Source organism: Hetaerina americana, unplaced genomic scaffold, assembly GCF_022747635.1.
Source record: "Hetaerina americana unplaced genomic scaffold, ioHetAmer1.1.p SCAF_97, whole genome shotgun sequence".
NCBI lineage: Eukaryota > Metazoa > Arthropoda > Insecta > Odonata > Calopterygidae > Hetaerina > Hetaerina americana.
Window position 1 is genome coordinate 171,482 of NW_027287616.1, and position 17,830 is coordinate 189,311.

Consider the following 17,830-nt stretch of genomic DNA (forward strand, 5'->3'; position numbering starts at 1 on the left):
CATGTTCTTATTGCGTGTAAAGTGTACTATTTTACTTTTATTTACAGTTAAGTCTAGAAGGCTGTTTGTACACCACTTGTTTATTGCAAGTGTGACAGACGTTGATTTCTCTACAAGATTGGGATATGTTTGTGTTGATATTATTACATAAGTGCTGTCAGCATACAACACTGGTATAGTTCCTTCATAATTCTGTAAGCAGTTAGGAAGGTCATTGATGTATATCAGCAAAAGGAGTGGTCCAAGGATTCAGCCTTGTGGAACGTCTTTATTAACTTGGTATGCTTAAGATGAATATTTTGACCTATCAACTGATAACATTACTTTCTGAGTGTGATTATGATTGTAGGACTTCATCCAAACTTATAGAAATTCCTCTAATTCCTATTCTATTGAGTTTAATTAGTAGTCTATTGTGGTTTACATTATCAACAGCCTTTGACAAGTCAAAAAACATTCCAAGAGCTTTGCGTTTAGCATCTAATGAATTAAGTATGCTGTCGATTGCCTGACATATGGCAGTTGTGATTGACCTTTCAGATCTAAATCCATGCTGAGAATTTGAAAGTAGGAAGTTTTTTTTTCGAGATAAAATGCCATTTGCATAAACATGGCTTTTTCAAGTATTTTAGCAAATGTATTTTGGACGGCTATTGGTCTGTAGTTGTTCAAATCATTGACACAGCCATGGTTTTTATAAATGGGCACTACTTTTGATTCTTTTAATTGAGATAGGAAAATCCCTTGTATCTAAGATTCATTAATTAAAAATAAAAGGGGTTCTTTTATGGATTCAAAACAATGACGAACAACTTTACCAAGAATTTCATCAGGGCCAGTACTGGATTTGTTTCTGAGTGAGGGGATAATAGTTTTTAAATTGGTTTCAGAACAGGGCTTGGCAAACTTTGATAACGGTGCATTTGAAAAAAGCACATTGGCTGGAGAAGTAGTTGGGCAAGGAGCTGATACGTAGTGTTTGTTAAATTTATTAGCTAAAGATGAATAGCTTATGGCAGTGTTATTTTCAGGGTTACAAAGTTTTTGGAGATTGAGTTATGGATTTTTCCTCCACAATCATTGATTGTATCCCATGCAGTTTTGGACTTATTATTGGAATTAAGTAACTTATTATCGTAATAAGTTCTTTTCATGGTAGGAATTAGTTTGCGGTAATACTTTTGAAATTCCTTATAGCGTAACCTTTGTTCATGATTGCTTGAACTTTTACTGGAGATAGCAAGTTTTTAAGGATAGTTGAGTGGTAACAAATTTCATCAGTTAGCCAGTTAGCTTATGTTTTGTTCTATGAAATATTTTATGATGTGTTACTGGAAAACACATTTCAAATTGGTGTTTGAAAATTCAATAAAAGTAATTGAAACCTTTGTCTACTGACTTAAGGTCATAGACATTGTTCCAGTTTTGGGACAGTGGAAGGAGCAGGAAATGCTGCATATTTCCATGAGTAAGAGACCGACTTAGGCAAGTTTTATCATTTAGGCTCTCTATTGGTTGGTTAATATCAATACCTATGTTCACCAAACATATTTTATCAATACTTATTGTCTGATGTACCTGCGTCAATAAATGCAACTTAATGAGGATCTGATATACTAGCAGTATGCTTTAAATGAGATCTAACTAGTAGAATATAACATTTCTCTTAAATCTTCTTGTTGCATTTCCGCAATATTCTTCCAATAAATTCTAATTTATTGCTAGCTTGCACACATGTTTCACCCAAGGGAGGTCGTTTGAGTGACAAAATATTCAATAGGTTCTAAACTTGCTATTTTTAATGCAGTCAACGTTCAGGAGGGAACTACTACTATTCAAAAAGTTCATCGCCGCATGCTTTCTTAAGTTTAATTCTAAATACTAAGTTTCCTGCCTAGAAGAACACGCTGAAGTGTTACGACCTCGTCCGAGGTCGACTAGGGGGCTTGTCGTTTCATTATGTGAGGAATTTCATGGAGGTGGGAGGGGAGAGGAGTGTCATTGCATTAAGTTTTCCACCGGGATTAATGGTGAGGGTTTAAGAGGAAACTTAAATATAGATAATTATATTTCCTATACAATATGTATGAATAAATAATGTCAATCACCCTCTATCAACAAATGGGTCACTGAGTAGATACTAATAGCAGTCTAATCTCAGAATTCCTTATGGACTCACCAACCTGCTGAATGAGTTTCGAAATGTTTGAGTCATATAAAAGGCGGGAAAAGAGTTGTCGGACGCCAAAAACGGGCAGCCCTGATTATTCTACTCTGTAATTTTAACCAGGTTTGCGAAGTAGTTGACTGAGACAAAACACTTTACTGAATATACTATGATTTTCATGTAGGAGAATATTCGTACTGCTATGTACTAGCCATATTTAACGAATTTTGAGTTTTTCTCCTAGAAATAGTCATTAACTTAGTATCTATAGAGTGTGTAGTATACCGCGCACACGAAACACGGTTAACCTAACTTTAAATGTTTTTATCACTATAATTTTATGAATCATCCTTTGGTTGGTACCAATGCGACTATATCGGTGGACATCGTTTTTATTGCTACAGGCATGAGGCAGTCGTGGGCTAGCTTCCCGTGGGCAAATTTCCGTGTCGTTATTCGAGTACCCTGATGAGAGTGCCAAAGTAGCGAGAGTAACGCGTGAGACCGAGAATCAGCACTCGTTACTTCGTATCCAGAGAGTAACGAGTAGTAAACTTTTCCCATCGCTACGTGGAAACATATGTTCAATCTCACCCAACCTTGGGCTACCGATAACGTAGTTATAGTAGATGTACTTTACTTCCCAATGAAATGAGCCACATACAATTCTGAAGAAATATTTCGTCTTCGATGGTGGCAATGCAAGAAACTTCTCCTTAGCATGCGTTGATAACAAAGGCCTTCTTTAGATGATAGTTCATTTTGCAGTGCGAAGAAAACGTACCCGATTTTCAACGTTTTAGTGCGTTGATTACCAGGTTATATTCATGACGTTGGTTGTATACTTTTTAAAATTTTATCTGTTTAGCTGTTTGTGATGGAAAATATTCCAGACCCTGCTACTCCTTCCGTAAGTGCATCTCTATATACTACAGCTAATGCATCCACTCTAGATTCGAACTCGACTTTGGGAAGTGGTCTTGGAGATTCAATATTAATATATGATAGTACCAAGAATGACGATGAGTTTGTTGACAAGGATGGAAACAGTAATGGAACGATATGTTTGGACTCGACAGGCGACACGTCCAATTCCAGTGTGGTGGAAATTTCGAAAACTTCAACTCCAATAGTACCATATATTGCCAGTAAGAAATCGACAAGGAATATTGGTGATGATAGTTTCGCCGTTGTCATCGATGATGAGCCTGAAGGTTTGTGCTTAGTTTTTCTTGCAGTTATGACAGATATACCCTCACTTCCTCGTTATCATGTAAGGCTTCTCTGACCTTAATCCTGTAGCATTTCAGTTGAGTTTTCATAGACTTTAAGTGTAGTCAAGATGGTTTCAATATCCGCTGGAAATAAAACAACAAACCTAAAAGGTAATAATGAAAAAGTAGGCTGTAATGGGAATTTCATATATTTTTCAAGCATAGTGCATACATGTTAACATTTACCATCAAAATAAAATGGATGTGGTTTATTTGTCACGGATTTCATTAGAAGTTCATCGCCAATTACAATGTATTAGTTTTTCTCAGAATTTATCGAAGAAACTTATTTATTGTAGTGCCTAATGAACTGGTTTTTTTGTTTTTAATCTTAGCCAAGCATGCTCTTTTGACCTACCATTAGTATAACATTAAATTCACACGTAAGTACTCGAAATTAAACTGGAAAATGTTACTAGATCGAAAGTCTTGTAAGTCACTGCAGTTGGTGCAACTAGATACACTCGAAGTTAACACCACAATTTATAATCATTTAGGCACCAAATCAATTCAGCTCCGGTGCAACATTTGGGTTGCCATGCCAATGTATGAGACCGTTTGAGTATTTGATTTCTTGTTCATTTATCAGAATACGACCGTTGGTGCCAAATTTCCAGTTGCGTTTAAAGAAGCCGTCACAAATTATTTTTACAAGTGAAAAACAGTCACTCATGTCATATCCGTCAGGATTCCGTAGTAATGAAGTCATAAGGTTATTAGTTGTGTGGTAAATGTCGTATCTACTTCACTCTATGATGAGGTTTCACTGTTGTCTAGTTTCTTGTAATGTATACTTTTAACCATGTTTCACTTTAAAAAATCTAACTTTGTATTCATTCAAATTCAACCGCCCCTTGTTCTTTGTTAAATGGTTTCTTTGTTCAAATTATAAATGATTAGACTGTAATATACTAAGAACTCCAATGGATATTGTAATTCCGGTCCACTGACGTAAGGGGGGATATTGTTTTATGTGATCTCATTTAAGTTTTCTCTGAAGGCTGCCTCAGAGTTTACTGAAAGATGCAAATATTCAATGATGTCATTTGGTTTGCATCACAAAACTGTTTTTCCTCTCTCAACCAATACTCGACTCTGTGTGTATGTGTTCTTGAACTGTTTTCATTATGTTTTGTCAACAAATTCTGTGTGCTTTGACTTTGATGCCAAATGAAAATAGTTTCATAACCTTCAGCTCTTTCAGCCGACTGGGCGAATAGCCAACTTCCCTGCTTCATTGCGAGCCTTCATTGACCTTATCACGAATGACCTCTTCTCTTTGGACAAAAAATCACACGGCTGAGGTAAAAAGCCAAGGGTGCCCAAGGGCATCATCGCCTGCAATTAAATTCCGTCTCTTTTCTACACTTTGTTTCACATGGAACCCTGGCTTCTGAAGTTGGATCAGTATATTCCTCAAGTTTATGCAACATCGAATCCTTCAGAAGAATTCCGCAATGAATTCTATTTCTGTGTTTTCATCTTTTAGTCCATGTTAAACAACCATATCAATATTGTTGGCTTCTTTGCCCAGCTAAATTAGCAAGCTAGCAGTTGCAATGTTTCATGAAGTTTTTTTGGGTCTTCCATTGGGTCAGGGGTTCCATATTGACCAACATTTGGATGTCCAACTCGCGCATCGTCCTCAGGGTAGAAGGTCGCCACTCTGTATTTGGCTGTCTTATATACTTGTGGTCTCAGGTCAGGTGACTCGTGATTGGTCCGAAGAGGAGGAGCCTCCTGATTGGTCTCCGGGCCATTGTGGTCTGTTCCTTCCTTTTCTTACCTCCATTAGTACAGGTTTCCATGCATTATTGAGGGAATGGCCAGTATCCCTGAGAGTGCAAGTATGTAAGACGGCCAAATGCGTAGTGGCAATTGTCTACCCTGAGACTGATGCACGAGTCAGGCATCAAAAGGCCAGCCAACGTGGAACCCCTTAGACCTGAGAAAACTTCATGAAGCAAATATGCCGGGAAAGTACCAGAGTTACAAGGTTGGCAGCATTATAGCAGATAGTGCAAATTATTTTGCTTATATCCTACTCTGTCAACTCATTTGAACTATTCAGCCAAATGCTTTGTCGTATAACCTCAGGATAAGGGAAGCAAACAAGCAAATTAGATTTTAATTTGAAGTCTTTGCTGCTGTATTGAATTATCACAAAAATGGAGGTCTGGTTGTCCTCGTATTTTCAGCCATCCAGAGTAATGCAAATAATCCATTTCGAAAACTGGGTTTTGTCCATATCTTAGTCTCATTATAAATCTGTGGGACAAGATCATTTTAATTTTTCTTCTCACCTGTTAAGCTGCGAGCATGATTTAGGTTTTCCAAGTAATTTTTAAATGCACACTTTTATCTAGTTAAAAAGGTAAATAACTTTTTACTTCCATTTTCACCCAAGTAAATAAACTCCTCGAGCTTTTGTGTCAGCTAAAGGTTTTTCGTTGGCACCATTCAACGTGGTGTCTGTCCCCTCTCTCTCTCTCTCAGCATGATTATTCCCTCATTGGTGCCAGCACTCTTTGGTGCACCTCTTCTTTTTGAGTTCTTCTCTCTCGGCTCCATTGGGATTTTGGTATTTGTTGCTGGCACTATTTTAGGTTTTCATGATTTTCTTGGGTTTTACCTGATTGATTCTGCCTTGCCTCAAATAAATGCAACTTCCTGTTGCATTTATTTGAGGCATTCTTTTGGTTTTTAAAGTAGGCTCAGTTTTACTTACTCTTCTATTTATTTTGAATTACTTTTTGCTCTTGATAAATGACTGTTTGACAATTGATTTAATTGCTTATTTGAATTGCAATATTTTTTAATATTCTCATGGTTTTTATTTTGTTTGGATATTTGTCACAAATCATATTCTTGGCTTAATGGCAGAGAAACAGGCAAAAATAAGAAAGGTATTGTTAATTCAAAATGAGAGAATTGAAAAATTTTAGCAGTACAAGGTACACAGCATTTTACGTAGTCGTGAAACTCAAATGGCTTATGAAAAGAGCATGAAGTTGATCAACTTATACTGCATATAAGCATACATACTGTCACAATAGACTCTGGCAAACCAACTTAGAAAAGGAGTAGCACATGCCTTTTGAAATCCATTCAAAAGGCAAGGACTAAGAAGAGAATGAAGTAATAATATGATCAAAACTTTGAAGTTTATATTAAAGTTATATTCGAACTCTCACCAAGCTCTGCTTAGTGTACACCAATAAAATGGCATCTTGTGAAATATTCACAATATTAAAATTTTATAAAATGAAAATAACTGCAGCAAAGGAAATGTGTAAAGGCAAATATTTGGTATCACTGCTAAAGAACGTTTCATAATTCAATGAGTCATTCAAATAATGGCTCCGTCGGGAACATCATCAACCATCCTTGAATACTTGGGAAAAAAGGAAGTAAAAGAGCCTTGAAAAATTGTGGAATTTAGCATTAAATCCTGAAATTTTGGAGGATAAATATTATTGAGTCAAAAAATAGGCAGTCGAAAGGCATATAGACAGGAAAAAAGTGTGCATTTTCTTCATTTGAATTGATAGTACCTGCTGATATTTCTTGGTATGATCACACGCTTGCAAAATTGTATATCCTAAACGCTGTCAATAAGAAATGTAAAAACGTGATGCGACGTAATTAACATTCGACGATATGCTTAAAATAAATTTAAGAAGTTCCAGCAAGATATTTTCCCATGGAAGGAGGCAGTTCCCATCAAAATATCAAAAAGTGTACGCCTACCTGCTGCGTACATGAGAATTAAATGAATTACATCAGTGCATCAACAAAATAATTTGTGTGTACTATAAGAAAAAGACGTGAAACTGGCCGCAACATTTGTTTGAGGAACCACATCATACCAGGGTATGTTCGTCTTCGTGGCATGCCAATCCACCAGACTTGCAGTGATAAAACGGCCATCTTCGAAATGGTGAAGCAACTCCAATACCATTCAAAGCATGAATGAAAGAAGAAAATGCAGCAAACCAAGTGGAAGTAATGGAACCAAGTGCTTCAAGTAAAATTGTGCTTCAAAAACTGATAAATCACTGGCACACAACGTTGCTCTTATAAACTCCTCATCAATTTTGTTTCTGATAAAAATGCACACAAACTGAATGTATTGGTTTAAATGTGGTGTGGGTGTGATCTCATGGACATAACGTAATACTTTCCAATATAATACTTTTAACACATTGTAATACTCTTAATACAGTGTTATATTATATTTTGTTTTCCTTTCTAATGTCTGTGAAATACTTACCTCATTCAAAAATTTTGCTTGATGTTGTCATAATGCTTATAACTTGGAAAGCCTTTCAGTAACAGTATTCAAGTGGCTTTGCCTCGACTGATCCACTATTGCCTGAAGTTACCTTCTGTGACATAACCCTCAAACGTGCCCCTCTCCTGCACTTATTTCCCTTACTGTGGTTTTGGCCACGTAAGGGTGAATGGATTATACTTTATTCTCATGCTCTTTCGGCCTGTGGCAATGTTTAATTAAAACATGGCCGAGAAAAAAAAAAATGTGTTATTAAAAAGTCGGATTGATTTTCAGTAAAATGCTGCCAGAATTCAATCTCTCTTTGCCAATCAATCATTTATAATTGATGTGATGAGTGGAAACATGACTGAATCCTTCTGTTACCAGGCAGTGAAGTGTTTATCAACAATTTCATTCGACATGGTTTATGTAAGAAGTATCGTGAATCATTTTTTCCTGACGTGATTGTACGTTGCATCACTACGCAGACTCGGTGGTGAGGGGAGGGGGGTGTGACCTCCAACAAGGGCCTGTCGCCTGCGAGCTTTCTTTCAGGCTGGATGACATTTTTAGTGGATCCCTGTCGAGTGGCTCGGTGCAAGCACTGGATTTAGTCCTGTTTCCACTGAAGTGACGTTGGGCATGATTCGCCAAGTGCTCAAGGATGAAAGCATGTCACAAACTGCAGTTTATAACTGACATAAGCTCTTCAAAGATAGCCGAGAGAGTGTGGAGGACGAGCCACAAGCTGGACGGCTGTTGACATCAAGAACTGGCGACAATGTGCAACAGGTGCGTGAATCCAGACCATCAGTTGAGTGTACGCTCGATCCCAAATTGTACTGGCATTAGCAAGATGATGATGCGCACCAATATCGCTGAAATTTTGGCAATGTGAAAGACCTGCGCTGAACTCATCCCAGAGGTCTTTGGACGGGCAACCAAGAGCAGAGTCAAGTGTCTCCTTGAGAAGACCTTCTGCCATGGCATCCTGACGATTGCCTTAACCCCTAACAGTCCTTACTTCCTGAGTCCTTACAGTACCGGCCAACTATTTCCCATTCCCAGAAGTGAAATTCTCCCTCAAAGGACACCACAGAAGTGCAAAAAAAAGCCAGTCCAAAAAGGTTTTATTTTCCAAGTGCCATCAAAGAAGCTTGCACGTGTGCCCTCCAGGACCTTCTAGAATCAGCCTACCAGGGAGCCCTCAATTCATGGAAAAGCTGTTGGCAAAAGTTTGTCGACACTCAAGGAATGTACTAAGAAGAATTTTTAGGCATTGATGGAGCAATTTCTGAAATATCCATTTTCCCAAAACTTTTCGTGATACTGTTTATTCAAACCTTGTATAACACAAAGACCGGAGTAGTGTTCATGGACGTGAGAATAAAAGAGGTGCTAGGTTGTGGATTTGAGTTGCATCGGACATTCAGTGCTAGATCAGATGTGTCGTTGAAACTTCATGTAAGCCGGTGTTTGTTGAGAATCTCCTCTAACCTCATCCAAGGCCTGTTCTTGGCCTTGACCATGTGTGTATGTGTACCTCTCTTCTCTGTGACTTTGGGGCTCTCCTCTTTTGTCATTCCAGAATGACTTCATCTGTACTGCTGCTCGTTGGCTTTGACTTAGATGTTTACAGAACATCCAATTGCTCCAAAGATGCTTGTATTCCTTCCTCTGTCATACATCAAATGGGTTATCAACTTAAAACCAACCTGGACTCCATTTATGAGTTTATTTTTCATCAAATTGTTGATTTTTAGGCCGATAGGGAGAATTTTCCAAGCTTCTTTGTTTCCCACAACCTGTGGTCATCAACTATGGTGAACTTACAAAATGTTCTTGTTTGATCACTGGTATTGAAGGTCAAAAAATTGACTGGACCCTTGGATATCTAGATCCTACTCGGGGGTCAATACATTATCTACCTTTGTCTTCAAATTATATTATAAAGTACTCCCAGGTATTCTCCTATACCGAGATCATTAAGAACTGCCAATAAAAGTTCAGATTTTGTCAGAACTAAGAAGGTTCTATGATCAATTATTTCACTTACCTTGTGATTGTGACTTGTAAGGATACGTACATATTTATCTTTTCAAATATCATCTTCATGTTTTATTTTTTAATATCAAAGTGTATGAGATTTTGGTAACATCTTTGTATTAAATGAATTATTTTGATGTGAAATATATTCTTAACCAGGTTATCTTTACAAAATACACCCTCTCATGTTTAAAATTTGCTGTCTCCGGCATAACATATTGAAATGAAATTATTGACTTTTAAATGAAGTGTATGGAATTACAAAGTCAATAATTTCATTTCATTTCTCTCACGTTTAATATATTTTGTGGAAATTTCCATAATTAGTTAAGAAAAGAAATTAATTGCTTGTAACTTCATAAAAATTTTCATTCTTACAGCTCATGTATAGGCTTCAACTTCTTCTTAAAATGTTCTGTCATCTTCTTAAAATGCTCATGATTTAGGTTTACTGCATCATGAGCATTTCAACTTTCAATGGAGCTACAAGCATTTTATGTCACTCCTTATCCTACTGAGTACTCTTTGATTGTCGTCAACAGGAAATTGGTATTGAATCTGTCGTGTATATGCCACTTATTTGAGAATGTCCCCACAAACAGGATTCAACCCAAGCTCTGAGGAAGATTCCGAGCTTGACCTGGAAGATGAGGATGAGGAGGCTGGGGCTGAGGTCACCATTGGAAATGTGCTCAGCGGCAGCCCATCCACCACGGCTGCCATCAACAGCTCCCTCCCCGACACGGTCACCCTGCTCTCCACGCCTGATGGCGGATCCGTTTACCTAGTTGGTACGGCTCACTTCAGCAAGGAGAGCCAGGAGGATGTGGCACAGGTGAGGGCCAACTCCCACTCCTTCGGACTCGAGATTTAGTGTTTTGCCATCACTGCGCCAAAGGGAACAATGTAGAGTCAGTATATCCATCGATGAGGTGTGTTTAAACCTTCTTGAGGCTTGTTTTAAAAGAAAGAACTTCTCTGCTCGTTACTTCATTTTTGTAATGAAAGCATAAACTTACTGATGGCTCATGAAACACAATGAAATGTTTCCAAAAGGGAATTATGAATGACAATAGAATGCTTAAATTTGATCGAAGAAACAAAAATTAAATGCACATGTTTCAAAGTTCTGGCAAGTGTTTATGGTATAGGTTTGTCTAGTGACGGAAGATTTCACTGCCACCTCCATTTTATAAGTTAATGCCCTAGGAAATTTTCCATCCTCTTACCACTTCTAGGCCTTGGACTGGCTTTGGCAAAGTTCAAAATCTGCAGTTACTTTTTGTTTCATATCCGATGCATTTATCGTGACCCTTGTCTCTTCTCATGCATGCTGCTTACCAAACACCTGCGAGCTGATGATATTTTTTTCTCAACCAATGCTTACAACACTCACTTATTTCCCTCGGCTTCTATTGGATTCAGTCATGAAGGCTCCTTAATTATTTTTTCAAATTTTTATGTTAAAAGTTGTGATTGAAACTAAGGTGTAATGGCAGCCTATCACTTAGAGCAGGGGTGACCACTCCGTGGCGCATTGGATGACTTAAAGTGGCTGGCGCATTGCATCCTTGTGCGTACTTATTTTTTTTAAACAGGTGTCATGAATCCATCTTAATATTTTCCACTCCAAAGTGATCTCTGTGCAATTCGTACAGCCTTCGGTAATGTTCAACCTCTCTGTATCTGGAACTTAGAATAAAACTTTTGAGATGTTACTTTAGGCGGGTGTACAAACGTAGAAATATTTTTATCGTTGTTGCCATTGCACATTTCTGCTCAAACGATCGCAATCACCGTGCGCACCGCGTGATGTATTGCTTTAGTTAATACATCATGAGTTAGCTCGATATGGTCAGTCAGTTCTGAGTGAGCCATCATGGCGTGGAGTTTGAAGCTGTGTTTTATTGAGTTTACTGGCTTGGTTTTTGTATTGAGAGTGATTGAAAGACAGATTCAAGATTAAAATATGTATTAAGTTTCCAAAGAAGAGAGGCATTACTTTTTCTTGACGCGAACATAGAATTAGGTTCCACATAATCGATATTCTCTGTGATACGACGAAGTGATATGCACTTCCGATCGATTTGTTCTATTTTCCCTTTTTTTGTTTTATACTTTTCTATGCTTTAATTCCTTTTATCCAAAATTGCAAAAGAAGCATAGAAAGTGATTGTAAGCAAGTTCATCAGGATAACCATTTTGCATTGTTTGTGAAAGTACTCTTTCACATAATAGGAAACTTGATCTTAAGAGACACTGTAGAACACGGAATCAGACTAATATAGAAGAAAAAATGAACCTTGTTCTTGGTTCTAAGTTATGAAAAGAATATGCTGCTAAGAAAGAGCAAGAAATGAGAACAAGACAAAATATATTTGTTAAAATAAGTCATGAAGACTTGATGACAGAAGCGTCTTACAAAATTGCTTTAGCATTGGCAAAAAAATAAACCTTTTTTGTTGGAGAAGAAATTGTTAAGACTTGTCTCCAAATATTTGCACGCCATCTTGGTAATAAAGGTTTTGAAAGGAAAGCAGACGAAATTGCCATATCAAGGCAGGCAGTAACGAGACGTATTGCGGAAGTCTCTCAGCATCGCATCTCAGCAACTGGAAGACCTCATCCATTCTTGTACTTTCTTTCCTCTAGCTTAGAATGAATCCACAAACAGATGTGATGTTGCTTATCTAAACATTTTAATAAGAGGCAGAAATGATAATTGAAATGCCTTTGAAGAAATGGCCAGTTTGGAGTAATGGCATGGTAAAATAAGAGGATCAGACATGTTTGAAAGGGTGAAATCATGCCTAGGTCTAAAATTTGATTGCAACAAAATTATCGTGTGTGAAATGACAAAGTGCCATCAACGATAGGTAAAATCAATGGTGGTACAACTTTGCTTGAAAATTGTTTACAACGTCCTATACTGAAATATCACTGCAGTATACACCAAGAGGCACTGCGTAGGAACACTTAAAGCACACGGAACTTTGTTTTAAGTTGTGAAATTTGGGGAAAAAATTACAGCAAGTGCATAAAACAGACGAGAATTCAGAGAACACTGTGAATTGCTGAATTTGGAATATGGTGAACTCACCCTTCATAGTGAAGTGCGCTGGCTTTCTAGAGGTCAGGTTCTCTGTAGATTTTGGGAGTTGAAAAATGCTGTTCCTAATTTTTTGGAACCGGAAAATGAACTACCTGATGAAAGAACTCTATTGTTTGACAATAGCTGGATATTTGATTTGCTATTTTGAATTGATGTTATTAGCCATCTGATTAATCCAAATTTAATCTCAATTTTTTTTAATTAACTTTATTTAACTTTAATTCTAACACGACAAAAATAAATCATTTCCTAAGCGAATAGCATCAGTTCATTTAAAATGAAATGAAAACTGTTCATCTCCCAGTTCAAAAATAGGGATTTAAGTCAAATATCCACGTTTGAAAGAGCAGGGTGAATGTGCTGTGGATGATAGCAGTTTGGCTAAATTAATTGAAACAATCAAGCATTGCAAGAGTTTTTTGAAAGTTGTCTCTATGATTTTACTAAAAAGAAGACTGCATGTTTGCGTTTATAGACCCATTTTCACGTACTGAATAAAACTTAATGCATTTCGCCTGGTAACATGATAATGGAACTGATTGATTTAAAAACAAATTCTCTCTTGAAAATGAAATTTGATGAGGTTTTTCCAGATTTAGATGAATCTGATAAAATTAACTTCTGACATATATTACCCAGTGAAGATTTCCCAGAGCCAAGAAGATATGCAAAAAGTTGTATAGGTTGCTTTCGAATGACATGCAGGTGTGAACAAGCATTTTCATCCATGAAATCGATTACAGTCAAATCTGGTTACTATGCCACCTCGCTATTAAGCCACTCTTGGTATTATGCCTCTTTTTCTCGGTCCCGACAAAATTCAATGCAAAATAAATTTACTATGCCACTATTTCCAGCCAATTCGTAACCTATGGATCAAGGAATCATAGAGAACCCCAATTGCCACTACAAGAAGCTCCCACTATGCCGCTGGCTTGAGGCTATGGACGAGGGAAAAGAGCTCAAATTCACGTTGTTCGATGCTAGTCGCCCGGCGTGCTTGGGAGCAGGTCGGCGAGTGGACAATCAGGAATTTTTTCGCGAAAGCCAAGTTCATCGGAGAGATCCAAACTGAGGCACAAGATGCGGAGCTGTTCGAGATCAAAGAGGCTCTGCCTACCGAGGAAAAGATAGATGAGAAGCGGGAGAACGAGCTTTCTAACTTTCTCGAAGCCGACGAGCGCCTTGTGACTGGCAGGTCTTTCATGCTGGAGGATATCGCAGAGGAGATGCTGTGCAGTGCGGAGCTGGTGGAAAGCGAAGATGACGAGATAACTGTTGAGGAAGCCCAGTGCGCTTGGAGCACCGTCCGGAAGTTCAAGCGACAAAGAAGCGGGAAGCCCGGAGTGACGCAAGCGTGCGATCGGATAGACAGCGAGATGCACAAGGTCCGTTGAAAGAAGATGCGCCAGCCGACGCTTCTTGAGAGCTTTGGACTGATGGTTAACTTGAGAAAATAAAGCAGCCGTTTTTACAAACCCTCGTCACTATACCTCTCTCGCTACTATGCCACTCTTGCTCGGTCCCCGCAGGTGGCATAGTAACGAGATTTGACTGGACAAGTGAACAGGGTTGCGAAAACTTAATCAAATATGAAGAACTCTCTGCTGCTTTGTATGAAACATTTAACACCAAACATTAAAAAACTAGCGTAATCCAAGCAGGCACAAAAGTTACATTAAAGGTAAGTGATGTTTTTGTGCTATGGTAGATATTGTTTTTCATGCAATAACAGAACCATCTAAAAATGTTGAATATGTCAATAAGCATACTTTTATTTCAAAGGGCCACGACTGTTATAAATTATATTCCAGAACCCCTTCCAAATGAGAAACATGTGCCTTTTGAAATGGTGTAAATTAATTAATTGAATAGCATGAATTGATGTTTTGCCTTTTCCTCCCTCGAGGCAAAGCAGATCCTATCCCTATTTCTATTTTACAGCCCCGAACGTGAAAGTAAGAAGGTGAAAAACTTGCTCCAGTTGTATGGCGGATTTGAACTTGTGCGTGAAAAAATTGCCGCTTGGTTTGCTTAATGTTGGCCGCCACTGACCTAGAGTATCTCTCACTATCAACTCTCCCTTGAACTAATTGAGAGTATACATAGGTTGCATTCAGGCATAAACCTATGTGTTTTTTCTAGGTACAAATATATTAATTTAGTATTAAATTAACTGTGAAAATGTTTTCTGTTTACTTTTTTCTAAGGTTATTCGAGCTGTTCAACCTCACGTAATTTTAGTAGAACTTTGCAAAGCTCGTGTGAACATTCTTCAGTTGGATGAGCAGACTATTTTGGAGGAAGCCAAGAATATAAACTTTGGTAAGGGCTATGAAAAAAATACATATTACCATATTTTCCCATCAGTAATGCACACCCAGAACTTGGTAGTTGTCATGAATTTGTATGGATACCGTGCGCCCAGGGCTTCAGAGTTATCTTGAACGTGTATAGATGCTGCACATCTGTATTTACATGTATATATATGCGCGTAAAAATTGTATATAGTGCGTCTAAAAATACCTCTATATCGGATGTGTGTGCATAAAAATACATTTATGTTTGGATTTTTTCAAATTTCATTACATAACGAGCATTGTCATTTTTTCAATCATCTGAACACTTTTGTATAGAAATCATGCGCGAGCGTTATGGATGGGAAAATAGGGTACAATTTTGATATTAAGACACTAATTTCTGTGACAAATGCTCAAAACCTTTGTGTGCAAAATGAGCAATTGTTAAAACTATAAATAAAACCTTTAAAATTGAACTGTACAAATGTATGCATTTAGTATAATTATTATCATGGCGGAATTGGGAGATGACCCACCCCCCCCAATTATCAAACGCATAAGCACCCTTCCACACTTGATTGATTTTGCTTTAAGAAGATAGGGCCTGGTTATACTGGTCAAAGTGCATTTTATTGGAACTTGAGGGAAAGCCAAGTTTTTTCTTCAGTGAATGTTATGCAGATATAAGATGCCGTGGAATTTGTGTGGAGTTAATGCCGTTAGTATCCACCTGCAAATTTGGACCAGCAACCATATTTTGAGAAGCCCTTGTTTATAAAAATTTGTAATCGATAAGTTCGTTTTTGTTGTAAAATGGAGATAACCTTTCAAATATAATCAAATTTTTGCCGATTATTCTCCGTGAGTGTCCTGTGAGAATTTTTTGTCAGTGTTGGTCAGCCGTGGCTATGAAAGTTTATATTTTTAAAGATCTGTGAGAGCAAAATTGTGGTATAACTATTCTGTGGAAGCCATTTTTGTTTACCTTTCATTTTTCTTACTGCATACCGTCTCAAATTCCAAAGAAACTGCGGGAGATGCCGCAACAGTAACTTTTAACGGAGTCATCCGCTAATGTGCATTTTAATGCAACAATTTCAGAGCGTAAAAATCATTCGCCTTGACTGGGACTCGAACCCAGATCCCTCAATATCCGGTCGAGTGCTTTAGCCACTTAAGCTACCGAGGCGTCCTCTTAAACTCTGAAATTTTGGGGCTTTTAAAGGAACTAGATGTCCCAAAATTTCAGAGTTTAAGAGGACGCCTCGGTAGCTTAAGTGGCTAAAGCACTCGACCGGATATTGAGGGATCTGGGTTCGAGTCCCAGTCAAGGCGAATGATTTTTACGCTCTGAAATTGTTGCATTAAAATGCACATTAGCGGATGACTCCGTTAAAAGTTACTGTTGCGGCATCTCCCGCAGTTTCTTTGGAATTTGTCAAAGGGAAAACACCATACGTGTTTAAAGTTGGCTTTAACCTCGTGGACAGTGGCGCCTCGCGCACGACTACGAATGCATGTGACATTGTATGTACGGTATTTCGTCATAACATCTAGTTCCTTTAAAAGCCCCAAAATTTCAGAGTTTAAGAGGACGCCTCGGTAGCTTAAGTGGCTAAAGCACTCGACCGGATATTGAGGGATCTGGGTTCGAGTCCCAGTCAAGGCGAATGATTTTTACGCTCTGAAATTGTTGCATTAGCATACCGTCTCTCTCCAGATAATTCACCATTCTCATGTTCTGTTCAAATTTGGCAGAAATTTATATCAATAGCCTACAGTAGAAAACGTGGAATTTACTACCAATAAATAAAACTTGTATGTTTCAAGTATTTCCGTTGAATTCCTTGAAATTTTTCAATTTTTCTTTGACACTATATGAATTTTTTTTACAAAAAGCAGAGAGTCAGTTGTATTCCATGTTAGGAAAATCTTTGCATTTCTGCCATGCAAAATAAGAAAAACTGTGGCACTAGAAGTTACTAGATGAAGCTATGTCATGAATGAAATGCCCATAATTTTAAGACATTTAGAGAAGGGTATAATTTGAATGGAAATGTGGCCAAAATTGAAAATGGCGGTGAAGGAAAAAAACCACGACATGGTTTGGGTTTTGAACTGCCAAAGTAGAAGAAATATATTAGTAACTTTGATGATAAAGGAGAGTTCAAAACTTGTGGCCTTCGCTATGTAGAGTTATTTCTACTTCTCTTAAATCTTTCCTGGCTTAATAATAGTTTTCTTCGTGTATTCCAAGAAACTGCAGGAGATGCCGTGACAGTAACTTTGAATGGAGTCATCCGCTAAATGCATCAATTACAATGCAGCAAGTAGTTACTGTTGTGGCATCGCCTGCAGTTTCTTCGAATTTGTCCTAGGTGAAACACCAATCGTGTTTAAAGTTGGCCTTGACCTCGTGAACTGTGGCACTTAGTGCATGACTACGAATGCCTGTGACATTGTATGTAAGGTATTTCATCATGACTCCTTGTTCCTATAAAAGCCCACAAAATTTCAGTGTTTAAGAGGACACCTCGATAACCGGCTGTGGCACTCAGCCAGACATTGAGGGATCCTGGTTCGAATCCCAATCAAGGCAAATGATTTTCTACACTCTGAAATTGTTTTGTTGTTCTTTGTTTATCTCTAATAGTG

The 17,830-nt window shown here is 37.8% G+C and overlaps 1 protein-coding gene across 3 annotated transcripts in view; it reads left to right on the forward strand.

Moving 5' to 3' along the window:
* The first annotated feature begins 2,577 nt into the window (after positions 1-2,577).
* Positions 2,578-17,830, forward strand: part of LOC139699882 (traB domain-containing protein) — a 33,121-nt gene continuing 17,868 nt past the window's right edge. For 2 of the 3 annotated variants that reach the window (XM_071598308.1, XM_071598310.1), the window contains exons 1-3: positions 2,578-3,381; positions 10,366-10,598; positions 15,086-15,200. In XM_071598308.1, the coding sequence (XP_071454409.1) occupies positions 3,045-3,381; positions 10,366-10,598; positions 15,086-15,200 (685 nt within the window). In that variant the 5' untranslated portion in view covers positions 2,578-3,044. Of the gene's footprint in view, positions 3,382-3,446; positions 3,553-10,365; positions 10,599-15,085; positions 15,201-17,830 lie in introns of those variants that run through there. The other variant, XM_071598309.1, reaches the window with a different exon arrangement.